The sequence below is a fragment of the Hesperophylax consimilis genome, chromosome 19 (assembly GCF_061612785.1).
Source record: "Hesperophylax consimilis isolate HC1 chromosome 19, BYU_Hcon_1.0, whole genome shotgun sequence".
Classification (NCBI taxonomy): domain Eukaryota; kingdom Metazoa; phylum Arthropoda; class Insecta; order Trichoptera; family Limnephilidae; genus Hesperophylax; species Hesperophylax consimilis.
Genome location: NC_142854.1, coordinates 14,763,445 through 14,788,034, shown reverse-complemented (window position 1 = coordinate 14,788,034; position 24,590 = coordinate 14,763,445). Strand labels below are relative to the sequence as shown.

General features: G+C 36.9%; 1 protein-coding gene across 2 annotated transcripts; it reads left to right on the top strand.

The window, feature by feature from the left end:
• Nucleotides 1-1,757: 1,757 nt before the first annotated feature.
• Pcl (polycomb protein Pcl) lies at nt 1,758-19,711 on the top strand. Of its 2 annotated transcripts, XM_089643140.1 has the most exons (10): nt 1,758-2,025; nt 4,463-4,631; nt 7,507-7,779; nt 8,479-8,724; nt 8,843-8,973; nt 9,064-9,236; nt 9,500-9,695; nt 10,748-10,938; nt 11,761-13,216; nt 14,508-19,711. In XM_089643140.1, exons 2-10 carry the CDS (start codon nt 4,481-4,483, stop codon nt 15,012-15,014), a joined length of 3,324 nt encoding a protein of 1,107 aa, XP_089499266.1. In that variant the 5' UTR covers nt 1,758-2,025; nt 4,463-4,480; the 3' UTR covers nt 15,015-19,711. The 2 variants fall into 2 exon arrangements, with proteins under 2 accessions (XP_089499266.1, XP_089499267.1); XM_089643141.1 differs by lacking the exon at nt 4,463-4,631.
• Nucleotides 19,712-24,590: the final 4,879 nt, after the last annotated feature.

Below are 24,590 nucleotides of genomic sequence, written 5' to 3'. Positions count from 1 at the left end.
AACGCCCTCCGCACGAACAAATCGTTTTGGCGGCAAATCGAAAATGGCCTAATTTAAATCGTTAGGTAGCTTGGGTAGAAAATTTATTGACCGAAATAAAATAAAACGCCGTTATTATCGCAAGTATTTTCAACTCTAGACAACATGAAAATACCCTATGCACACATAATATTCTCCTAATATTTTAATAACTGTGAATGCATACCATCAGAACAGTGAAACAAAACGGCCACCGCACGTACAAATAATAATATAAACAGGTCGTAACTGCAAAATTTCATTTGAAATAAGGGGTTTTCCGTTCGCTAATGACAGATAACAAGGGTGGGTCAAAGTCATAAAAGGTTTACTTAGAGACAAGGGTCGCTTTCCAATTCAAAGAGTCACTGACCATTGTCCATTCGGGTAAATACCAGTAAACACATTCTTATCATTCTGGGAACTCGGGCATGGACGTGTAATTACCCGGCCCTGTAAAAGTAGGTAATAATATCGCAATGAAGGGTCACCTACCTGAGATAATATGCCAAAATGTGTGTAACACTGCAGGAATGCAAATTTATTCTTGCAGAAAATAATATATTAGATTATATGAAAATGAAATACTTCATGTACACAACTTTTAATCACTAAAAATCTACACGTTCCAAAGTCCAATGAAAAAATCTGTTCTTATTAATTAAAAATGGTGTTTACAAAGTATTTCATATTCATATAATTAAAATGACGCCACAAAGTAATTTTGCAACTATTGAAGAAAATATAATATATCTTGTAATGTAGAGATTTAAATTTATTTTGCCCATCAACTCAGGTTTAGGTATTTAAAGAGGGAAATTAAAAGATTATAATCGTATTTCTATTCTTTGCTTATTGATTTTTACTCACAGGAGTTAATAACTCGTTTTGATTTTGGAAATAGAAATTCTTTTAAATAGGCGCTTTATCCGCCGATTTTACTACTCTTTGGTCTGTAAATTAACTGAATAATAAACAAGTAAATATTGTTAAAATTGAAAATGCCACAGAGAGTCAATATAACACAACACTAATAAGTATATATCTTTTTGAAACTACAACCTTATTTTATTATGATAAAATTTAATCAACTTACGTTTTGGCTAAAGGTAATCCAGTCGGGATGTTTTTCAGTCAGCACGTAAAATCATTTAACATGAATAACTTGGTTCTTAACCTTTTAAAAGCTAAATTGAAATAATTTTGAAACAAAGCACTAAACCATTATATTCGGCATCCCTCGAGAGGGTTTATGACCGAATAAACTCTTGTGAAAAACTGATTATAAGTCAGCATATTACTCAAGACATACCTCAGTGAGGTAGAAATAGAAAGAGACGTTTCACCACATATCGCATAACTATCTCTTTCTATCTCATCTGCTTTATGATAACAGCTATCGAAGTTTTAAAAACCTTTTCTTTATGTTTTTTTCTATAATTCTTTAGTGATCACGTTGTCCAAAATCAAAAAGTCGTGATTTCTGTACTAAGGGAACATAATGGCATAATTATTTTCCTTCAAAATCTTACTACAGAATAATATTTTTTTTGAATCTGTCTGAAATAAGGGGTTAAATTATTTCAGAAGTAGGTACTCCCATCACATTTATTAGCCATAAAAATAATGAAATTGACATTCCTACCTCCAAAGCCTGCCGCTAGGTGAAGACACTAGCCCGTCAAATTATTATTTTCTTTCGATTATGCTATGGTTTTCAAAATGGTAGGCGATCGCGTTTGAATCTCCGTCAAAAGATAGTTCGAATGGTTCGTGAAAATTACAAAATTATTCGTGGTTTTACACCGACAATGAATTAAAGTGCCAGTTTTGCTATGTTGGTTACCTTTTGCGAGTGAATTGCATTGTAATTGTTGTGATATTCATCGTGTAATCGATTGGACGATGCCGCGGGAAAATTGACTTTGTTGAGCTGTTGAATGATACTTTAATGGCCGCGATGTTATCAGGCGGTGGTGGAATTTTCTGTTTATCTGGAAGTCGCTAGTAAGTGTTCTTTACTGTTTTGCCGTTTCATATATATTTACAATGTATCTGGTGTAATATTAATTCGATTCGAACCCTTGGGACATATTCTCGGTCCCCACCCCATGTCAACAACGACCCAGACATCGTTTTTCTAATTCATTCTCATTCGGTAGCATTATTTATAATTTGTCCAAACTTTGTATTGGAATGCCTTATCACTGAGCTTAGATTTATGTCTTGAATCGCGGTTATTAATCTACCTATATTCGGAGGGAAAACGCATTTGCCAGCTGCCACATAGTATTTTCTAACAGCTCAGCTGTTGATGTTTTAAATATATCATAAATCCCTAATTTGTAATGCAAACCCTATGAAATTGTGCTGTAAATCAGTGAGTGAATTACGATGCGTTCATTTGTGAAGTTTTTGTTTGATTGCAGTCATCAATAAAGCATTAAATCGAGGTTTTTGTATTTGACATTAGCATGCGTCCGCGGGTTTCTGTCTGGCGTAAATTTATGTAAGGTCACAATGCCATCAAATTGTTAGTTTATTGGAATTAATATATATATCCACGCCTAAAACTTACTTCACTTGTTGTGTAAGCTGTTTGTTTTGGTCTTCAGTTGTCTGTGAACGGAGGAAATCACATTTGATTGATGCTTTTGGGTTTGGCCATGTTTGTTGGAGTTCAGAATGTCGACTTTTCTGGCGGATTATTTTTCGTTAAACTTAATGATAATTTTTGTATTTATCTGTTATCTTATAAGATTTATGAATAACCGTCCTGAGACATTTGTACTCCACCCATACCACCCCTACCACCCCTTATTAGTTTCATTGACCCCAGTTTATTTTAATTTCTTAGATACTAGGAATAATGCACTGTGAATTGGTTTATATTATGGCGAATCGGGTTTTGCATATAGATATTATTAAGCCAACTCTCCAATAATTAAACTTTAAACAGTCATTACATATATATATATATACCAAAAATGTTGACTATATTGATATATTATAAGAGAGAGAACACTTGTGATAATCTTACATAAAAGCGGAGCACAAAAGCATTTCTTCAATCCATTTGAAAACCTTGTCCTCACAAACGCTTCTTCAGTCGGTGTCAGCCAAAATGAGTGCCGCGGCACCCTAGTGTGCCAGAAGAAGTCTCAAGTGTGCCACAAGAAGTCTCAGGTGTGCCGCAAAGGAAGAAGCCTTAAAACTGCTCATTTTAAATAATTCATATTCATTTAGAATTTCTTCAATATTAAATAAATTCAACATCTACATATTCAAACAAATATTTGTCACATTCGTACATAGTGGTCGATGCCATGCAGGGATACAGTGACGCTGGTATATACGCAGCGTAGTGAGTGAGCACCAATGGGTCATCAATCCATTCGCAAGATTCGACGTTACACATCTGACACCAACGGATCTTGGAAACGACCCTGCTCAAAAAGCCTCATTTTCTGAGCTAGAGTGAGTTGTCAGCGTTTTGGAGTCAATATCCGCAATTGGCTACAACAGCTATCAATCTTGGTTGATGTTTTGATCGTCATATCTTTGCGAATTCGGTTTTTCAGCATTTATGCAAATGAAATCCAAAAAACGACAGCGGTAACAAATTGCGTGTTTATTTATCTAATTTATAGTCGCGTTTCGACAGAATTCTTTCTAAAAATAAACTGCATTCTGCTCACCAATTAAATTATTACCACCTACGTACCTATGTATGTAATTATTACCACCTATCTTAATAAAATATAAAAATAAAATAGTTATGCTCACACTATGATTCCCTTTATTCATATTAATAAGGTAGGTACGTTTACTTTTTAAACCATTTTTATTTGGATTGATGTAAAAAGTTTGGCAGACACTTCTAAGTGAATGTATCAGTATTTTCTGCAATTGAGTTTCAACACAGTTCTGGGTGGGTAGGAATCTGGGGGTCACTGTGTCCAGGTGTGACAGATGTGACAGATGTTTAAATTCATCTCTCCCACTGCGGTGCAAGGCGGTAGGTTGAGAGAGTCCTGATGAAGAGGTAAAAAGATCTCCCTCAACCAGTCTCTCCAAATCTGGTCTGCCACACAGTAGGTGGGCACAAGCATCCGCTGCCAATGAACCCGGCACCCCACAAGTCACCAAACGTAGCGAACCACTTCGGTGACCTATGCCAGAGGTGTTGGTTATCCAACGAATGGTTTTGTGAATAGATTTGTGTAGCCATCTCCTTCCCTTCCCCACAACATATTCCAATTAGGGATGCCATACCCCCACTAGCTGCACACAGTGGGGAGCTAAGAGAGTCCTTCTGTCTTTTGTCAGATATTCACATAAAATATACTCTTGCTCTGATTGAGTGCCTGTGCCTGTGATGGTCGTTTAGGCTATAGGGCCAGCAGTTGGGTACTATTATTTCAGTGAATATTCTTTTTGACAGATTTGATGAGTGCTCCCGATGGCGTCCCTTACCCACGGAGAGCCCGCACCCAAGAGGACTCCCGAGAGGCCCTCCTCCACGGTGCTGCAGCGGAGACCCTCGCTGGCCACCTACCTGAACCCCCTTCTTCTCTGCAGCAAGGTTATGCTCACAGATGCACTCTTCAAAGGTGGAACTTCTTTTCTTTTTACAATAACTCCACAAAGGAGGCTTCTAATCTTCGGGGTGTGATGCTGTGTGGAGGAATTTTTTTTAATGAAATGAAGAAGAATTTTCTGGGAAGGAAGGGTATGAGGGCAGAGTCAGGGTAGGTAGTAAGAAAACCGCAAATTAATTGACATAGAAATAACTTTGCAAGAAAGTTTTCGCTAAGAATGGCTTTAGTCGATGTTCGATTGGTATTACAACCCCATCATATTACAAAGCCAATATAATACTATATTTAATCATTTTGTTAGTAAAGTTATACTTATTAATAGAGGCACAAACGGAATTCAAACGAGTATTCCCTTTAACTCGCATTCTGCACACATTCACATATTTTTGTATAGAATACAGCCCACATTTGAATATGACTTATGCCTCTTTTCGCATACTTAGTTTATGCTTTTGACACATTATAGTAGGGCGGTCAATGTGGAGCGCGCGGCACTGGAACTATGTACGGTTTTTTTAAGTGTTTTTGCAATCATTCTATAAATTATTTATATTTTTATGTGATTAAGGAAGGGTAGGTAGTGCCTATATGTCTATACGGAATGCATTGATGATGGGTGGACAGGAATCTGGAGGTCAGCATATCCAGAAATGACAAACGTATGAATCCGTCCATGGGTCGAGAGAGTCTGGCTGGAGAGGTCCAAGGGTCTCACTCACCCATATATGGTACTAGATTAGCCTATTAACTTACCCATAGATGGCGTTAGCTGTCGAGTACTGTAGAGGCCGAGGCGATAATTAATAAGGCGGGAACCTCAAGTTCGGGGTCCATATTATTCGAACTACCTGCTAATTAAGATATCGGAACCCATTGTCAATCTATCACATTAAAGGTCCAAGGTAAAGTGATTTGTTGAAGCCGTTGTTTTATTTAAAAGAGAATTTGTGAGAAATACCGGAGAATAGGCTAGGTTTGTAGTTTGTTCTTTTACATTTCTTTTCAATGTTCCATTTTGTCATATTGTTTATTTATTTGGGAAAATCAACAGATTATTTACATATATAAGAAAAAACTAAATAATAAAGATAAAATCCAATAACACATTTTCACTTAAAATTATAATAATAATAAAAAATATTTAAAAAAAACGAGTTCCGTACCCGTGACCTGAGAGATTTACAAAAAATACAAAATATTGTTAATAATGAATAAAAAATAATAGAAGATGTAAGAACACAAATAAATAAAAATTTAAAGTTAACTGATATACTAATAACTAGCTAAAATTCAAAACATAATGTATTGTAAAATTTCAACACAGCAGCAATCAATAAAAGCACTACACAATAGCAATAATAACAATATAATAAATGTATACCTACAACTAAATTGAACACATGAGTATAAATTGGAAGGAAAGTAACTGGAAAGGATTCAAAGCAACAACATGATAACTTCCAGTAGAATATTTAAAATTATTTAATGTTAGTTATTACATATCTTTTAAAGGTTCTTAAATTACATGTGAATATGTCCATATCATTAAAATTCTTATTAAATTTACTACAGGCTCTGAATATAAACGCATTTTGTCTGATATTAGTAGAACATTTATGGAGATGAAAAAGTGATTTTTCTTTAGTTCTAACGCTCGGGACTCTAAAATTAATTTCAGACAGAAGGGGAGAACAATCAATAAAGCTATTGATAATTTTATGGAGATATATTATATCTGCGGAGTCTCTTCTAGTTTTTAATGGCTTAAGTCCATAAAGGTCCATCGAGCTGTTTACGTCAAGGTTTGAATTTAATTTGAAATTTAAATGATGGACAAATTTTCTTTGGATGGCTTCGATGCGATTTATGTAAATATTATATTGAGGATTCCATATGGGAGAAGCGAATTCAAGATGACTGCGAACATAAGAAAAATACAATATTTTAAGTGTTATGATATTATTAAATTCTTTTCCAATACGGAATAAGAATCCTAGCATTCTAGGGGCTTTCTTAACAATCGTATCAATATGAGCCTCAAATGTAAGTTTACTGTCAAGTATAACACCTAGATCACGAATTTGTGTAATTTTTTTGAGTAGTTGGCCAGCTATATGATAATTATGGTCAAATTTAATTTTATTTCTAGTGAAGGTAATTACATAACATTTAGAAGTGTTCATGTTGAGACGATTAAGGATAAAATAATCATTAAGCCTATACAGATCTTCTTGTAGTTTAAAGCAGTCAATTATAGAATTAATAGGCAGAAATATTTTCATATCATCAGCGAAAAGTAGAACATTTGCATAATTAAAGCATTTTATAATTTCATTGATAAAAATTGTAAATCGCAACGGTCCCAGGTGAGATCCTTGGGGCACACCTGAGGGTATATTTACAATCTCAGAAATGAAGCCATTTATTGTTACTCCCTGAGTGCGCCCATTAAGATAGGAGACTAACCATCTATATAAATCCACATGAATTCCCAAAACTAGTAATTTGGACAAAAGAAGACTGTGGTCAATTTTATCAAACGCTTTTGAGAAGTCTGTATAGATTACGTCAACTTGGATTTGATCATCCATTGATTTAGTAATATTTTCAATGAAAATGGCAAGATTAGATACAACCGATCTTTTTTTCATAAAGCCATGTTGGTTCACGAGTATTACAGACTCGGTGCAGTTATATAGTTGTTCATGAACAATTTTTTCAAAAATTTTACTAAAGATTGGTAATTTAGATATCGGTCGATAGTTCTGGACATCATTTTTAGCCCCAGACTTAAAAACTGGTGTGATGAGAGCACTCTTCCAACGATCAGGAAAAGGTTTAGAAAGCACATTTATGAAAAATACCAATGGTCAAAGTTTGCTTCCAGCCGAGCCCAGTAAAAAGCTGGAAGAACGCAAGCCCTCCACAGAGAAGCTCCAGTCCCCTGCCATGCCTGCCATCACAGCGGCCAATGGCGCAGTCGGCCACGGCTCCGCCTCCTCGAGCGGCAGCAACGGTGGCCTCACAAATGGCACGGGGAAGGCGGAGGACCAGCAGATGCTGGTGCCGGACTCCACCACTTCGCAGCTGGAGGGGAAGCAGAGCTTCACGTCAGGGGATGATGTGTTTGTCAAGCAGAGGGATGGCCGCTATTATCTGGGTGAGTTTATACCTTTGGAAGACTGCGGGAGAGTACTCACCACATTATATTTTCAATACCAAACAGTCTAGTACTGTTTCCGTACCATTATTATTATTTAATGAGCATAAAGCACTGTCTGATTTCACAATAAGTCTAAAAGTAATGGAGTTGTTTATTTATAAATAAGTTAATCCTTTCTTCTCTCCAAATGAGAATCTAATCGAGCTTTAAATTGGTTTATATTAGTAGAATCGATGACATGTTGAGGAAGTTTGTTCCTTGTTTCCATTTTTTTTTTGTCTGTGGAGATTTATATTTTTATTTACATATAAATTGAAAAAAGTACTATTATTATTAAAACAAATTTTATTGCTTATTAGAAAAAAAAAATCTAATAAGTAATAATTGATGAATGAAAAATACCAGTCCATACTGAATAAGCCGATGTAGCGTGGGTAGAAGGCTGTGGGTTCAATTCCCGTCGGGAGCATGCATTTTTTTTTGAAAGATTTTTAAAATTTATATAGGTGTTTCAGTCTCAATCGAGTCATCCCTCTTCTTTCTTTTAAGGTTGGTAATCTTAGTTCCTCGAGTCTATCTTCGTAATGCCATGATGTTAAATTCACTTACATTAATCAATAAATCATTTTGCATACATATTTCACTTACAGGTGAGAGTGTCAAATATCAATAATATAATTGTTTTTTGATCCCCAGGAACTGTGATGCGATCGTCCCCCGGTGGTGAGCGCTGGCTGGTCCGTTTCGGCGACGAGACGGAGCGCTGGGCTTCAGGCGCGGAGCTGCGCCCCCTGACCGCCACTGCCCCGGGGGAGGGCGAGGCGCTCTGCGTGGTGTGCAAAGTGCGTGGCGGCAGCCAGGAGGTGTTGGCCTGCGACCAGTGCGGCCGGGGCTACCACCGAGCCTGCCACAGCCCCACCCCCCCAAATTTCTACATGCAAGGTCAGATATCATCCAAACCAAGTTTTGTATATAAATAATGCTTCTACATTCCAGTTTACTTCTAATGAAGGTGTTGTAAAGGCTTATGATGTGTAACTCTATTTGTTTTGTGTTGCAGGAGTCTCGTGGCAGTGCCACCGCTGTGTGGAGCAGAGGTACAAGGTGGCAGCGCTGGAGAACCGAGCCATACGGAAAGAGATGCTGAAAATGAAACAGATTGTCAGGCCGCCAGACAAATTACCTTATGATGTAAGTGTACATAGTCTTCTTGTATCTACGTATCTTGCTGTTAAATACATGGGCTACTGTTAAACGAATGTTGTATTCTGGTTTGTTCAGCTCAACGCCCTTCACTGGGATACCCAGCACCGCACCAACGAGGAGAGGGTTTACTGCTACTGCGGGGGCGCGGGAGATTGGTTTGGGCAGATGTTGCAGTGCGTGCGCTGCCGCCAGTGGTTTCATCAGCTCTGCTTGTCCTGCCTGAAGTACCCCCTCTACACAGGAGACAGGTAGGTCCCACATATCCTGCCTTACTTACCAAACTGGGACACCCAGCAATGTACCAACGAGGAGAGGGTGTACTGCACGTGTATTGTATCTAGTTTGTTTAAGAGTAAATATATCGTATAGACTATTATCAATGATGTGTTGTGGAAGTTTGTTCCATCCTTCCACTACTCTATTTCCTAGAAACGCTCGAGAAAGACATTAGCAATAGCGAAGCACTGCGGGGTCCACTAGTTTAATAATGTAACGTTTGTTTGTTTGTAAGGTTCTACGTGTTTGCCTGCTCACTGTGCAACCACGGGACTGAGTTTGTGCGTCGGCTGGAGCTGAAGTGGGTGGACCTGGTGCACCTGATGCTCTTCAACCTGACGGCCTACAACTGCAAGAAATACTACGACCTGGACGCTGTGCTCATCCCATACATCATGGACAACTGGTACGCCCTGCAGCTGCCCGTCAAGGTGAATTCTTCTCAAACTATATATCTTAAAACTTCCATATAATGTTCAAAATGTCAAATTATTATTATTATTATGATGTGCAGAGCAGGCAGCATTCTGCTGATGCGCTCATATCTGATTTGACAGTAATTGAGTTGTTTTAAGTTTGAACTAAGTCCTTTCTTCTCTCCAAATGTGAACTGATTGCATGTAAATGTCATATTCAGAAATTCGGTTCATTCTCATTCATTAATAAATTTATGGATAAACTAACCTTATCTAATCTAACCTAACCCAACCCGACCCGACCAAACCTACACTAACCCAACCCAATTCAATTCAATCTAAAGCCCCTAGTTGGCGACAATGTGTGAACGGTGTTAGCGCCAAGATCCTTTGATGTGTGCACGAAAAACTGACACTGAAAACGGGTTGGCGTGCAACAGCCGATATGCGTCGGGCCAACCTAACCTCACCTAAGCTAACCTAATCTCACCTACCTAACTTAACCTGACCTAACCTAACCTCACCCAAACGAGCCAAACCCAACTTGGGAAAAAATAAACTCTCGGTCATTCAAATTATTAAAACTAGATTTTTATATTGTTGATGAACTTTGAACAAACTACGTGTCTCATTTTATAATAGCTACAATATCATATTTATTATAACACTAGCCGTACTCCGCCACGCGTTGCTGTGGCTCAGTCTGTCTTTACAGATAGAGAAACAGTAGCGCGTGTTGCTTTTACTTCCAACAGATGGCGTTGTTTTAAAAAAAAACATATTTTTACCTGTCACAGATGACATCTATATAATATAGGTATATAAACCACGCATCCAATTGGAATGCAACGTTGCGTTGTGTCAACATTTCAAAGCAATCAGTGAAGAACTTTCTGAGATTTTAAATTTTTGAGCAAACTTACATTTTTAATTATATAGATTTGTAAACAGTACGGGAAAAATTTATCTTCCTGCATCAACTGTGGTGTGGGTGAGCATATTCCTACTGCAGGACTTTAGTTTTATAATAGCGTTGAATGAAATATTTATCAAATGAACATTTCCAGATGCGGGATGTGACCCCGTCAGAGCGGCGCGATCTTATCCTCTCGGCGCTGACATCCAACCGCAACCGCTTCAAGTGCGGGCGCGAGATCAAGAAGCGCGCCGCCATCTGGGGCCTGCGCTCCCGCACCCCCCCACCGCCGCCCCTGCCACTGCAGCCCCAGCGCACCCCTTACATACCTGATACGGACAGGTAATTCACTTTGAGCTAGTTTGGTGATCCCCGCCACTCCTAAGAGCAATTCTTAGCTATTTCAGAGACCCCCAGTTCTACCTGGAACTTCTGAGCCATATGCAATTAAGTAGGACTGGGAAATTTATTCTGTTTATACGTATAAGCAAGTGTTAAGAGCGGGAGCACACAGAGAGCGGTCAGAGTTCTGCGTTCTAGTGACCGTTGACCGCTCAAGAGTTCCAACGCACACAAGCGGCGTTCAAATTCTCGCGTTCTAGTTTCGTTTGGGTCTTTGCATATGCAACATGTCACTAGAAAGTTCATCATCCGTGAAAATATATTGCTCTTGTGGAGCTTAACAGCTTCTAAAAAGAAAAGAAAGTATTGGGTGCACCCAATCAACACAACGCGAGAAGAACAAGGCGAATTTACTAATAATTTACTTAAAATTTAAATTTACTAGTAGCAATTTCAAATCAAGCTTCGACTTTTTTTTCCCGTTTTTTATAATTAACATCACATAAATCGTATAAAAAACTCCTTTCCCTAACCAATTCAATTAAATTTTCTGTGTTTGTAACCTCAAACATCGCGGCGTTCTGGCGTTCTCTGCCTCGGCGGCAAAAGAACTCTTAGAACGCGGCGTTCCGTTTTGACCGCCGCGGTCTGACTGCCCGCTGTGTGCGTTGTTGTTATAGTATCAGTACATTCTAATGAACGCCGAACGCGGAACTCGGAACTCCTGACCGCTCTCTGTGTGCTCACGCTCTTAGATCATTTGAGCCTAAATTCCTTGTTTTAAAATACTTATCTCTTACGTATTGTTCCGATTGTCTCCAGCCCCAGCTCATCGCAAGACTCGGGCCAGCAGCAGCGGATGATTGTCCCCGTGGACAGCCAGTGGCTCTCCGTCATGATGGGCAAACGCTTCCAATCCAGTTCCAACTCCTCCGAGGACGAGAGCATCCGCTCCACACCGTCCCCGGTCGACTTCAAACCCGCAACCCTCGCGCAGAACGTCCACAATTCCGCCGGCTACAGCTTCAACAAACACCATGATCTTTTCGGATCCAAACCCGACAGAGACAGAGAAGAATCGCCTTACAGCTTCAAAGAAGATGTCAAAATAGAAAAACCCGTTTCTCCACCGGTCAAAAGAAAAGAGCTAAAGTTCTATGAGATGGACTTCCAGGGCGGAGGCGGCTTCGTCAAGAAAAGTGTCCCCTTCCCCAAAGTGTCTCTGAACAAAAGAAAGAACTTACTCAACTCGCTCAAACAACGATGTAAAAAGAAAGATAATCGACCCGTGGACTTGCTGAGAGAAGAGTCTTTAAACAAGTCTACCAAGATGCTAAGGAATAGATTTACCAAGCATCAGGAAAAGATACAACAGAAGTTAAGAACGCACTCGTCACGGGGCACCAATACTCCGCCTGTGGAAGACGAAAGCGTCTTCACCCTCTTAGATAATAGAAGCGTTTCCAAAGATTCCAGTAGTAACTCGTACGAGGTATCCATGAAGAACCACGAGGTCAGCCTTCCGCCCACACCCCCCACCTCGGTGTCCGCTCCTCCCACCCCCCCCGCCACCGCCGCCCCGAGCTCCAGCAGTAGTTCCAACGATGTCCCGCCCGACTTCCAAGTGTCGCAATCTGACAAGTCCAAAAGGTGCGACGAATATGATTCGGATCGTGACGCCGATGACTTCGTCAAGATCTCCAACATTCGAGAACTGGCCAAAGCGGCCCTGGAAAAAACACCCGTCAAAAACAACAAAGAAGTCACATCATTCAGCGGCGCATTTACAAACGGTCACAATTCTAAGATTGCCGCTATTAATTTAGAAATTTCCAAGCTATCGACGAAGAATATAATCGAGCATTCAAAGATCATGTCTCTGAATCATAGGAACGATTCGTATTCTCTGTTTCATAATGAGCAGGATTCTTCAGGAGACGACACTTCAAGTCGCGGCACGTTGGATTCAATAATACCGCCCCCGGCAAACTTCCAAGGGAAAAACAACCCGTTTCACTTGCAAGCAAACACAAAGAGCTCCAAGGGAAGTTTCTCCATAACTAATAAACTGTTCAACAGGCACAGTTTGTCCAAGATGAATTCTGCCGCTGCCAGCACCATGAAGAACCTGAGAATTTCTCTGCCGGCCAGTTTGAATCCTGTTATTAACCCCGTCATTAAGCCCCTGAAACGACAGCTGAGTGAGAAGGATCTGGTCATTGGCCCCAATGGAGAAATTAAGAGGAAAAAGAATCGTAAACCCAGAAAGGCGGGACAGGTATAATATACACATACTGTTGTTTTTTTTTATTGCAATGTTTTAGAAATCATGTCTGCATTTACTTCCAACTAAACCTCTTAGGCCTCTGGCATATTCTGTGTGTATTTCCGCTTGGCAATAAAATCCAAATGGAATATTTATGAACTTATCCGAAACCTAAAAACTATTTTAGAAAGGTGATGAAATATGCTTTCAAATGTTATTACAGTAGAACCTCGTTAATCCGAAATCCAGCGGACATCAAAAATCAAATTTCGAATTAACGAATTCCCACGTAATTCGAAATTTTATGAAAAAAAAATACTCCGAAAATCGATTTTCTCGGCCGCCTCTTCAAATCCGGGTGGTATTTTAGTTGTAAATTCGTATTAATACCAATTATTTCTTTATTTTCGCGGTCGATTACCGTAGCGGCCGGCCCTTTAAATTCAGATATTCGCAATAAATTCGTAAAAATGCTATATATTTACGCGTAAATCGAGATTTTGCTGCCGATTTCGGTCGCGGCCTACCCTTTAAATTGAGATATTCGCAAAAATACGATATGTTTCCGCGGAAATCGAGATTTCGCGGTAATTTTCCGTCGCGGCCGGCCCTTTATTTCAAATATCTGAATTTGAATTCGTAAAAATACGATATATTTCCGCGTAAAACGAGAATTCGCGGCCGTATTCCGTCGCGGCCGGCTCTTCAAATTCAGATATTCGAAATAAATTCGTAAAAATATGATATATTTCCGCCTAAATCGAATTTTGTCGGCAGTTTTTCGTCGCGGCCGGCCTTTTAAGTTCAGATATTTGAAGTAAATTCGTAAAAATATGTCATATTTCGGCATGGATCGAAATTTTTCGGCCGATTTCCGTCGCGCCGTATTTTTTCAACTCGGATATTCGAAGTAAAGTTAGTAAAAATACGATATATTTCCGCGTAAATTGAAATTTCGCGTCCAATTTCCGTCGCGGTGATGAAATACGATATATTTACGCGTAAATCGAAATTACGCGGCCGAGTTTTGTCGCGGCCGACCCTTTAAATTCAGATATTTGGCATAAACTCGTAAAACTACGACATATATCCGCGTATATTTTTTGAAATATAAAAAGCACTGCAAAGGTGAAAAAAATTTAACAATCAAGGTCGAACCGTGGTCTTATTTTTAAAAAACTTATTTTTTTAGCAGCTTATTCAAAATTTGAAGAAAGACGAAAGCTTTCCGCTTCCCTTGAGCAAAACAGAACAGAAACCATTGTAGCTTGGTATGGATATTTAAATGTTAATATTTTTCCAGGTTATACCAGCTCCAAAGGAAGGTCCAGTCTCTGAACGCCAAAAATCCCTTCGCTCTTCAACCGGCTTCGAAGACATCAAACCAACTCCCTCCGACAGTCCACAAACCAACACGTGCGTAGAATACACCACTCAAAATGTTCGTTGCTTGCGTCAACGCCAAGAGAAGAACTACTCGGACGGAAGGAGAGGATCCACTTCTTCCACCATTCACCCCCCACCGACCGCCACCTCATCTTTAAACACATCCATAAATAACGCCAACGGTGTTGTTTCCAGTGGCGTGCGAACTTTGAATCTATCCCCGCAAAAGATGAGCCCGTTTAAGAACGGACAGACCTCGGGGAATGATTCGGATTCCATGCAAGACTTGAAGACTTCGGTTCATAGTTATTTCGGAGCGGCGAATCGGATCGGCGCCGGGGAAAGGTTTACACTCATCGGCAAGCGGCAAACGGACAACGGCAATCTTCAATACCTCATAGAATGGGACGGACATGTTTCCTAGCGGTTAAGAAGCATCTTCGATTAAATTTCCACGTGTGAATTAATCGATTAGTGACCCCATTAGATTCTGGATTAATCTCCAGCATTCTGAACTTTACGACGGACTAAAAGTGAATAGCAAACTAATATATTGAAATATTTTTGTCTATTGTATATTTTTGCAGAAGATTTGCAGGGGGCGGGCCCCTGCCATTTTGTGAATTTTGCTGTGAAACAAATAATTTGTAGTTATGAAATAATAGCATATGCAAAAAGATGTTTGTGTGACTTGTATTAGAACTTAAGTTCCTACCTAATATTGTAACAATTTTTACGCTGATTAGGTACCAAACTGTGTGAGTGAAGTTGTATATTTCAACTCGAATGATTATTAATTTTTTTTCTCCGAAAGAATGACTACCTCCTAATGTAAATAGTAATTGTAAAATAAAGACTATGAATTAAAATTAAATGGGTCATTTTGAGAAATGATTGCTCGATGACTGTCTGTCTTTATATCGTGCATGTGTGTGTAAAGTTACATGTGAATTAGTGTATACTATATTATGTACATGTATTGGTGTCTGATGAAAAATGAGTATAGGGTAATATGAATCAACCGATTTCAATATAATTTTAAATTGTTTGAATTGATTGATGAGGTCCACAGGGCGAGGCCTGACTCCCCCACCATACGAAAGAAGAAGAAAAATTTTTCTAAATATTACAGCGTGTTACTTCTTCAAACCGGTCCAAAAATATTTATGACATCTTTATGACTAAATATTAATGCAATATCTTGTAATATTTATTTTCACAATTTGTATTGAAATGATTAGATAGAACTGAATCACATTGTTTTGATGTTCAAACTTTTTACACATTTATAAACTTTTCTTTGTACAAGAGATCTAATGAGGTACTAAAAGCTGTCTCCAGAAACAATATTACCACAAATATTGAACGAAATGTCTGTGCAAACATGAAATATTTTGGCAGGGCCACAATTTGGTTTCTGTGGCTGATGGAAAACAAAAAACATTGTGGTCCCTACCGAAAGTTTTGGTTTTGTGCAGCTGATGGAAAACAAAAAACATTGTGGTCCCTACCGAAAGTTTTGGTTTTGTGCAGCTGATGGAAAACAAAAAACATTGTGGCCCCTACCCAATGTTTTGAAAACATTTGGTCGCTGGAGATCATACTTAATGAAAACAACAAAAAAATTGTCGGTTACACCAATATTTGTCTAATGACTTTATTGTCCATCTGTAATAGGAATGTCTTGTTTTATTTTACCCAACTCTTGAAATAACTTCTGCACAATTTAATATTACTACAAGCAACATTTTCCGCTTCCGCATTTTCCGTGGTAGAAGGAAATTTTCAAATATCGTCGGGTTATTCGAAGCCCAGGAATGTTTGTCTTTCTTTTAATAAAAAAAATCTATAAATCATGTTTAATGTATAGTTTGATCAAAATCGGAAGAGATCATCGTCCGGAATGAAGCGTAATGCTTGACGAGTGCAAGCACCAATGAATGCTATTGAACTACTAGTAAATCATGCCCTTTCTGCACTTTGAAAGATATGTACATTTGGCCCATCTTAAATTGCTTGCGGTCTCTCTATAATAATATGTTTTTGTCGTTTTCACTTCACGTAAAACACGCTTCTAAAAAAATGATTTTTTTTGCATGTTTAAAATTATGTATCAAAATTTTTGATAAAAAGCCTGTTTTTGTTACTCGTCTATTTTGTTAATTGATGTTTGGGATGTGAATTAAATGTTTATCGGTCGGCAGTGATAGCAAAGCGGTCACGTTGGAAACCTAACTGTTGGACGCTAGTCGTTGAATTTTCTTGTTGAACTCTTTTATCATTTCAAATCTTTTTTTCGTCACTTTCTTAAAAATAAGGAGGAACTTCTTTTATACACAAATAAAAGTATTTAGCAAAGTCCAACCAAACTTTAAAATAAAAGCATAATTAAATGCTTATTTGTATAATTTTCTTAAATTGAATGTTTACTAAAATAAATTTTAAAGTGTTCCTAAAAATTTCACAAGATTTTTAGTTATTTTATTATAATTATTATAAGCGTTTATAGAAATTATTGTACTAGGCTGTCGGGCGAAAAAATTTAAACCGGCCATATATAAATTTTGGCCCTCATAGACTGAGATTTAGAAAAATTATACTTGTAAATATATCAGAGGAGAAATTCAAAAATGTTTTTTTTTTTTTACAACTAAAATAATTATTATGAAAATTAGTCGTATCGCATTGAAAATGTCTGTTTAAATAATTTTAATGTTAGATTAATTATTGTTGCGAGCTTAATTACTATGTGCAACTTTCATTTTTATTATAATTTATGAAAATGGACTAATATTTGATACACGGTGCCATCTATGGTCTGAAACATGAATTAATCGATGTGAAAATTAGAAATTTATAAAAATTTAAGTGGTACATTGTTCTGACAGTTCTCCTGAAATAAAATAAATATTTATGCTAATAATTATTGATTATAATCATTTGTGCTATGCATAAAAACCTTGTCTCATAAAAATTAGTTCGTCATTAAAAATAATATCTGCACAATATATTCAATAAAATCACTTTTTCTTTGAAAGAATAATTCTTTTTTCAGATCATAAATGGCTCTCTAAATTGGAGCTGTCCATAGTGTTATATCTTAGTTTAGTTTGTTAACTAGTCTAGAGATGTCATCTCATACCCATCAACAAACACTGCCCTTTAGCCATTTGTGTGCGGAATCCACACTGAGCCCATTGATGTTGTTAATTTATTTCGAAAAGGCTCAATTTTCTACAAGCCAAGTCCTTCATCATCACGCTTTTAAACTGGGAGTGAGGAGAATTCAAATCGGGAAAGTTTGTCTTTCTTTATTAAAAAAGAAATCCTACGCTCTCTTCTTAACCCATCGGCATATTAATTTGTATTTGTGACATCTGTGCATACTTGAGAAGGATTATTACTGTGCAGTATTGCACCCCGTATTTCCCCAAATTAAACACTTTTTATTCTTTTATATAGATTATAATTTTATTGTGAACTATCTAAGTATGTGGGAAAAGTTTTAGTCGCCCCAGTTGGGCGGGCAATATGCAGTTGCGAAAAAAGAGCAGCCCCCCAATCTTGGCGGCAGGTATGCCGATGGGTTAACGAAACTTTTTTTTATCGGAGACTATTAAATTCAGTCCTCCATTATTTATTGAATTTCCTGTTTTCACTGATTTGTCAATCTCCCATTTCGCCGCACTTGTAGGCAAAGAGAATGGACTGCCACACACTTCTTGCTTCATTCACATTCATACATATTCTTCTGTTATCTGACTCTCGAAATGCTCGTCCATTTGATTCTACGATTCACCGTTCATATTTTTTTTAGAAATTTTGAATCCTAAAGTTAAATGCCTTTTTTTAAAAATAGCTTGACTATAAGGCCCTCACTTCCAGGCCGATACTCAATGATTCAAGTATCTTGACGACTACCGCCATTCATATGCGCGGAGGTACACGTTGCTGATGTTTTCTAAATTCGTCGACGAAGCCAGTCTTCCGTGACGAGCCAGTTGTTCCCACTGATGTCACAAAGATTTTAAATATGGCGTCACTCGTGTTAGACCTTTTATACCAATACCGGTACTTTAAATCAATGCTAGGAATAAAACAGCTAACAAAGAGCAACAGGATATAAAAATGACAGCTACAGAACAACTATTATGAGGTTATGAAAATATTCTGGTTTTAAAGTTTGGAGAATTGAACAATAGGTGACGACGCGGTTCTCGTGTATTCAGTAGTGACGTGTACGGCTTTTGCGACTTGAGTTCACCAGATGAGTATTGGATACTTGCGTGTCTATAGAAAAAGGGCCTTAGTTTGGGCATTAACCCCTCAGGCCTCTGGCGTTTGACCATTATATTTCTTAAAGACGTTAGAAAGTCAGAGAATTTGCGTGTATTTAATATCACTTCGCAATAAAAGTATTATTTCTGAATGTATCCAAAAACTGTCTTTGAAAGTTGATGAAATACCCTTTAAAATTTTACTATTTTTGAACTTTTAAAATTTTAAAATCAAACATACAGAAGTGCTAAAAATGTCTCACCTTAAGTTTTTCATCAAATGTATTATAAACATTACTGCCACCTTGCTTTTTGTCGTTTCATATAAAAATAATTCTCCTTATAATAATTTAATCTTCTGTTGTTAACGTCTGGTTTGAATATAAAGCGTGGTGTTTTCTCTTTCTAACACCAGTTAGTTATATTTCTCACCACGAGAGTAAGGGAGATATAACGATTTCTATGTGACCATATGAGTTGTTCCCAAATTAACAAATTGAGCTAAGGGTTATAGTTGTTTTTCGCAAAACTGAACAAATTATCCTGAGGGGTTGAGCAAATGATGACATACGGTTTGCATAAAGGAACAGTTATGACATAGCCTTTACATAAAGGGACAGTTTTGTGTATTCCATATTGAGACATATGGAATACACAAAACTGTCCCTTTATGCAAATGATGACATAGCGTTTGGATAAAGGGACAGTTTTGTGTATTCCATATCGAGACCTACTTCGGGTATCATTTAAATCAATTTACAAAATTTAGATTTGCCAAATATTTATTTTTACGGTATTTTAATAATAATTCTTGTTTTACCATACGATTTGGAAAACAAACTAGTTGTATGATTATCATTTAATTAAAATTACATTTTTAATTCTGTTAGGTAAACATTTAATTTCATCTTAATCGCTGATCTTCATGTTTACTTATTTATAGTTCGGATAAATAAATAATTTTAAAAAACCACTCATGTCGTTCATAATTTACAAAATAAATATTATTATAGTACATAGTTACTATTGGACTTTGTCCTGGGTGTAAACTCTTTTTTCTTGCTGAAAAATGTGGAACAAATAAAATGTGAGCTGTGAAAATTTCATGACATTTTTTGCTGACACATTTTCTGCAATAGTAAAGTCAAGATTTATTATTTTTTCTTGCGGCTATTATGAGACACATAGAAAATACACGTAGTAATTGCAATAATAACAATAGAACGATTTGGGTCCAATATGGGTCTTTTCAAGAACCATGTTCATTCCTTTTTCTGCTCAAAAAGACCCTCCATACAGCATCCCCAAAGATGACATAGGCCCTGAGGGAGATTATTTTCCTCAAGGCCTCCTGTGTGGAGTTGCTGTAAAAAAAGGATATACTTTTCTGATGGAAAAATTAACGGTACTTAAGTTCTGAATTTGAAATTGGACCTTGCTCAACGCCATGGTCCTCGCATTTTACTTGAAGTCAGTAGGAATCCATTTCATATCCCCTTGCTGTACATAGTCCTGCCAATATGGTGTTGCGCTGTTGACTGTTAAGTAATTAATCTTACTTGAATGGTTTCACAGCTAACGTGAGGAGCATTGCTAAATAAATAGTTAATTTAATGTGCAAATTTCAATTCAATCTATCCCATCACGCGGCACGTTTGGTACAATGCACGACAATGTGTTTTCATGATATTGTATGCGACACATACGTGGTTCTAATGGTTCAAATGTGTGACGGCATTAAAAATCAATGCCAATTTTCACATTTCCTTTTTGTTTTATTTTACAGAAAGTAACCATTCTACAATCATCACTGCCACGAAGACTGACACCAACGTGTTTTCAGTAGAATGAATAATCTAACATATACAACATACAGTTTATTTAAACATTATAATTAAATATGTAACATTTGTATTGGTGGGTGTGTGCGTGTGTAAAATATAAATAAATAAACTTCCAATTGTGTGTGAATCAGAAAGGGACAAGGAGAGTGATAATTGAATACTTCACTTGAACGACGCTGTACGGCAGATTGGTTTAATCAGCAGTCAGAAATTCTACCACCTGACTTCGCTACGTCATGCTAAAATACACCCGTAGATAAAATAAACAGTTTATCTCAGTTCCAGTATAATCATCAAAACGTTCCATACAGCGTTGTTCGGGTGATGTCTTCAATTGGTGGAAACATGTGTCTGATACTTGACAGGCATATTTTTCTGATAAACACATTTACCATAGATAATAGAAACAACAGAGATGGGTCATGAATCATTATTATTAGTATGAAACTGCGCTTGTCGCCAACATCGTTCACCCATACTGCTGCTGCTCATATCTACGCACAGCGGCTCCCCGCCTTTGTTTCTAGATATACACCAAACGCATTTTCCGTGCGATTTGATTGTAGCTCGGTGACAGTTAGCATGCTATGTTTATATGACAGCTTAGCTCCCATGAGCGCCCAGGCTATAGGTCTACTGATTTCTCATGTCTTACCTTGTTCTCTTGATAGTAGCCTAATCCCAGTTCCAGGGTTGGCATTGGAGTTTGACCATAGGAGTAATTAGATAACTTAACAATATCGGATCCATAGACTTCTGACAACGATTTTATATCGATTTCCTGAGCATGTTTGCGCTCATTAGTCGTGTCTATAGCCGAGCCGATATTGACAACGAAATAAATAAGAAATGACCTTAAGATGGGAACTCTGGCGGGTATTGTCTATGGATCGACATTCCTAAACGTCTACTTCTAAATTCGAATATATTGACATCGAAATACACTCACTTTAACATACATGTATTGGCAGTTCGCATATACTTTTTGACACTAAAATTCTGTTTTTAACAAGCTCGAACGGATTCAATTGATTAGCTTCACCACAACCTTAGATTACACATCTGCCCTGATGATGGACACTGCAATGCTGTCCGAAATGTTGGCTAAAGAAGGAGGTAGCGCAACACGGCATAATACCCCAAAAACAAATCACTATATTTATTAGCGGTCTAAAATCTCGCTAAAATGTACAATGTTTTTTTTTCACAGGAGGCTCTACGGAAAAAAAACTGTTTTAATTTTTGTATATTTTGTATGTATGTCGTCGCTTTCACTAATTGAAAACTTGCCTGGTTTTTAGGGTGGCAGATTAGCCTGAGAGCGCTGTATTTGCATTTAAATTTTTAAAGTATTGTTATTGTTATTTATCGAATAAATAATAAAAACATAGTGTACAAAAATGAATACATATGAATATTGAGTATATTTTGCATACGAATTACAATGGATTCCATCCAATATAACTGTGTACAAATGTTGTTTAAAAAGTCATTTTTGTTAGATGAATATCCAGCGCAACGATACGTAATAATTTGTTTATAAAAATTTAAAACAGGTGTGAAAAAAATTACAGATAATATTCTATTTATTAAAGTAAAAATAATATACGTTTCAATTTCATTTCATATTTTAAAATCTGATCTAGAAATTCCAGACAATAAATTCCAGGGCTTCAGAAAATAAGTTTCGGTTCAACCTTTAAAATGCAATCTATCCCATAACGGAGTCACGTTTTGACACAATGTATATTCTGTTTTGGTGAAACTTCATGGGTCACATATATGCAACATTCCCCTATAGTATCCACCGATAGATCACATATTCGACAACTGCGCAGATAAGGTTAAGACTAGTCTTGGGATACTTTTTATTTGACTGGTGACGTCCGAGAGAAGCTGCATACATCAAATAAAAAGTATTTTCTAAAGCAATATTTAGCGCAAGCGATTCTGTATTTATTCTTCATACATTTTTATTGTACATACGGTTTAAAATTGCTTAAAATTTCATCGATTTTTGTATGCAAGACACCGGTGTCCCATCCACAGTCAACAGGTCAACTTGGTGACTACACAAATTTGAGATAACAGTCCCTATAAACAACGTTCCCTCTAATTTTTTTCATAGTGTGTGCGGTGTATCAACTTATCTGCACAAGATGTGAAAGGAAGAAAGAGGTTAATGCGTACATACTCACAAGCATGCGTAGATAAAATTAAGTAATCGAGTCATTGTACCACAAAATAATAAATTATATTACAAAAAAAACTGTTTTCTCGTCCGATAATGTTCCTTCATATTGGAGATTCTCCAAGATGTGTGCGGACAATTCTTAACAGTTGTTCGGCAGCACACCTTGGAGGGAACATTGCCTATAAATATCGTCTACAGACTACAGTGAACATTATTACTGTAAAAAGAAAACTATTTATTATGCCCAAACCAGTTTATTTATAGTGTGAAGAGTCCTCGCTAAAATGGACACATGTGAGTCTTTTGTCTTTGTTTCTTGTGTGAGGTTGAGCAAACCATTTCATGTGCTACGAATTTCAGACTGGTTTGACTTAAATAATTATAAATGTTATGTCGATATGGTGTCTAAAGATAATCTTCAATATAAAATATTCACTGCCGAAATGCAATAATACTGTGTGGGTGTTTTGTAATGTATCTTATACTAAATGTTCATCGCATACTATATAATAATAACCCAAAGAACTTAACCAGGAAACTTGATTTGAACCTATTATGTGTGCATTAAATGTTACGCACGGAATAGTGTTCATTATGTTTGGGATGTTTTTGTTTGCAAGTTTACTGGGTTATGCATAATGTTTTGACTTATCTGTAATAATTATTTATGTACATAAATATCTGTCTAATATGAACAGGTCAGTATATATCCAATTGTAAGCTTACACAAATATGTTTAGTTTACACTTTTATTTTAACCGTTAGAAAATTTTAATAAATTGATTTGAATATATTTGATTTTATCATTTTAAAAAACTTGTGGATGTTAGTAAATAATTAATCTCCATTTCGGGAAATATTTGGAGGCTGAAGGGAGTGTAGATGGAAATGGGAAGGTTGGGAAATAACTGACTGTTCAGATCTGGTCACTAAACACGACTAAAGCTATTTCAATCAACATTTAGTTTCGATAGGGGTGTCTCTTTGATGCAGTGTTTATTTCGCCTTGATCCAGAGTCAATGAGTTTATTCTGCAGTGAATATATGAATGTGTCATTTGTCATTGTTCATGCAACATTTTCAATTCATTTTTTTAAAAGAATTGACAATCAACACTGCCACGGATTTTGTTTGAATTAGTTAACAAAATGGAGTCTTCTCGCAAGCGTAAACATAACGCCTTAACTTTAAACCAGTACAAGTACAAATTTCCCGATTAAGGCGATGCACTATGTAGTAATGCAAAATCATGTGTTTTTGGTTTGAAAATTTGGTCACCTAGAAATGTTTCAGATGCTTTAATTAAATACTGCGAGTAGAATGCATCTTGGCCTTTGAAATAATCGAGTATTTTTTAGATAAGTCTTTTTATAAGCCCAGAAAAAAATAATGTATAAGGCCTATGAAAACTGCTTTAAAGTTCAAAATCTCCTACTTACGAACCCATTTTCGGTTATGATTTTATTGTATAATGTGGCAAATTAAGTTATTTATAAAATGATCGGAAAAAAATTAAAAATTTATGCCTGAACATCCACAAAATAAAATAAAAGGCACTTTTTGGCCATGTTTTTTTCTTGCATAAATCAAAACAGGCGGATGGTGTTAAGCGGGAATTTAAACCTTATCGCCATCTACGTAAGGGGTGTTATTGATAGCGGCTCGATTTAAAATATTACACTACG

Bases quoted from the DNA above. Each gene is read 5' to 3' on its own strand.
- Pcl (XM_089643140.1), top strand. From the start codon at position 4,481: ATGGCGTCCCTTACCCACGGAGAGCCCGCACCCAAGAGGACTCCCGAG. The intron at 7,780-8,478 runs GTGAGTTTATAC...TTTGATCCCCAG, and splicing joins GGATGGCCGCTATTATCTGG to GAACTGTGATGCGATCGTCC. The intron at 9,696-10,747 runs GTGAATTCTTCT...GAACATTTCCAG, and splicing joins CCCTGCAGCTGCCCGTCAAG to ATGCGGGATGTGACCCCGTC.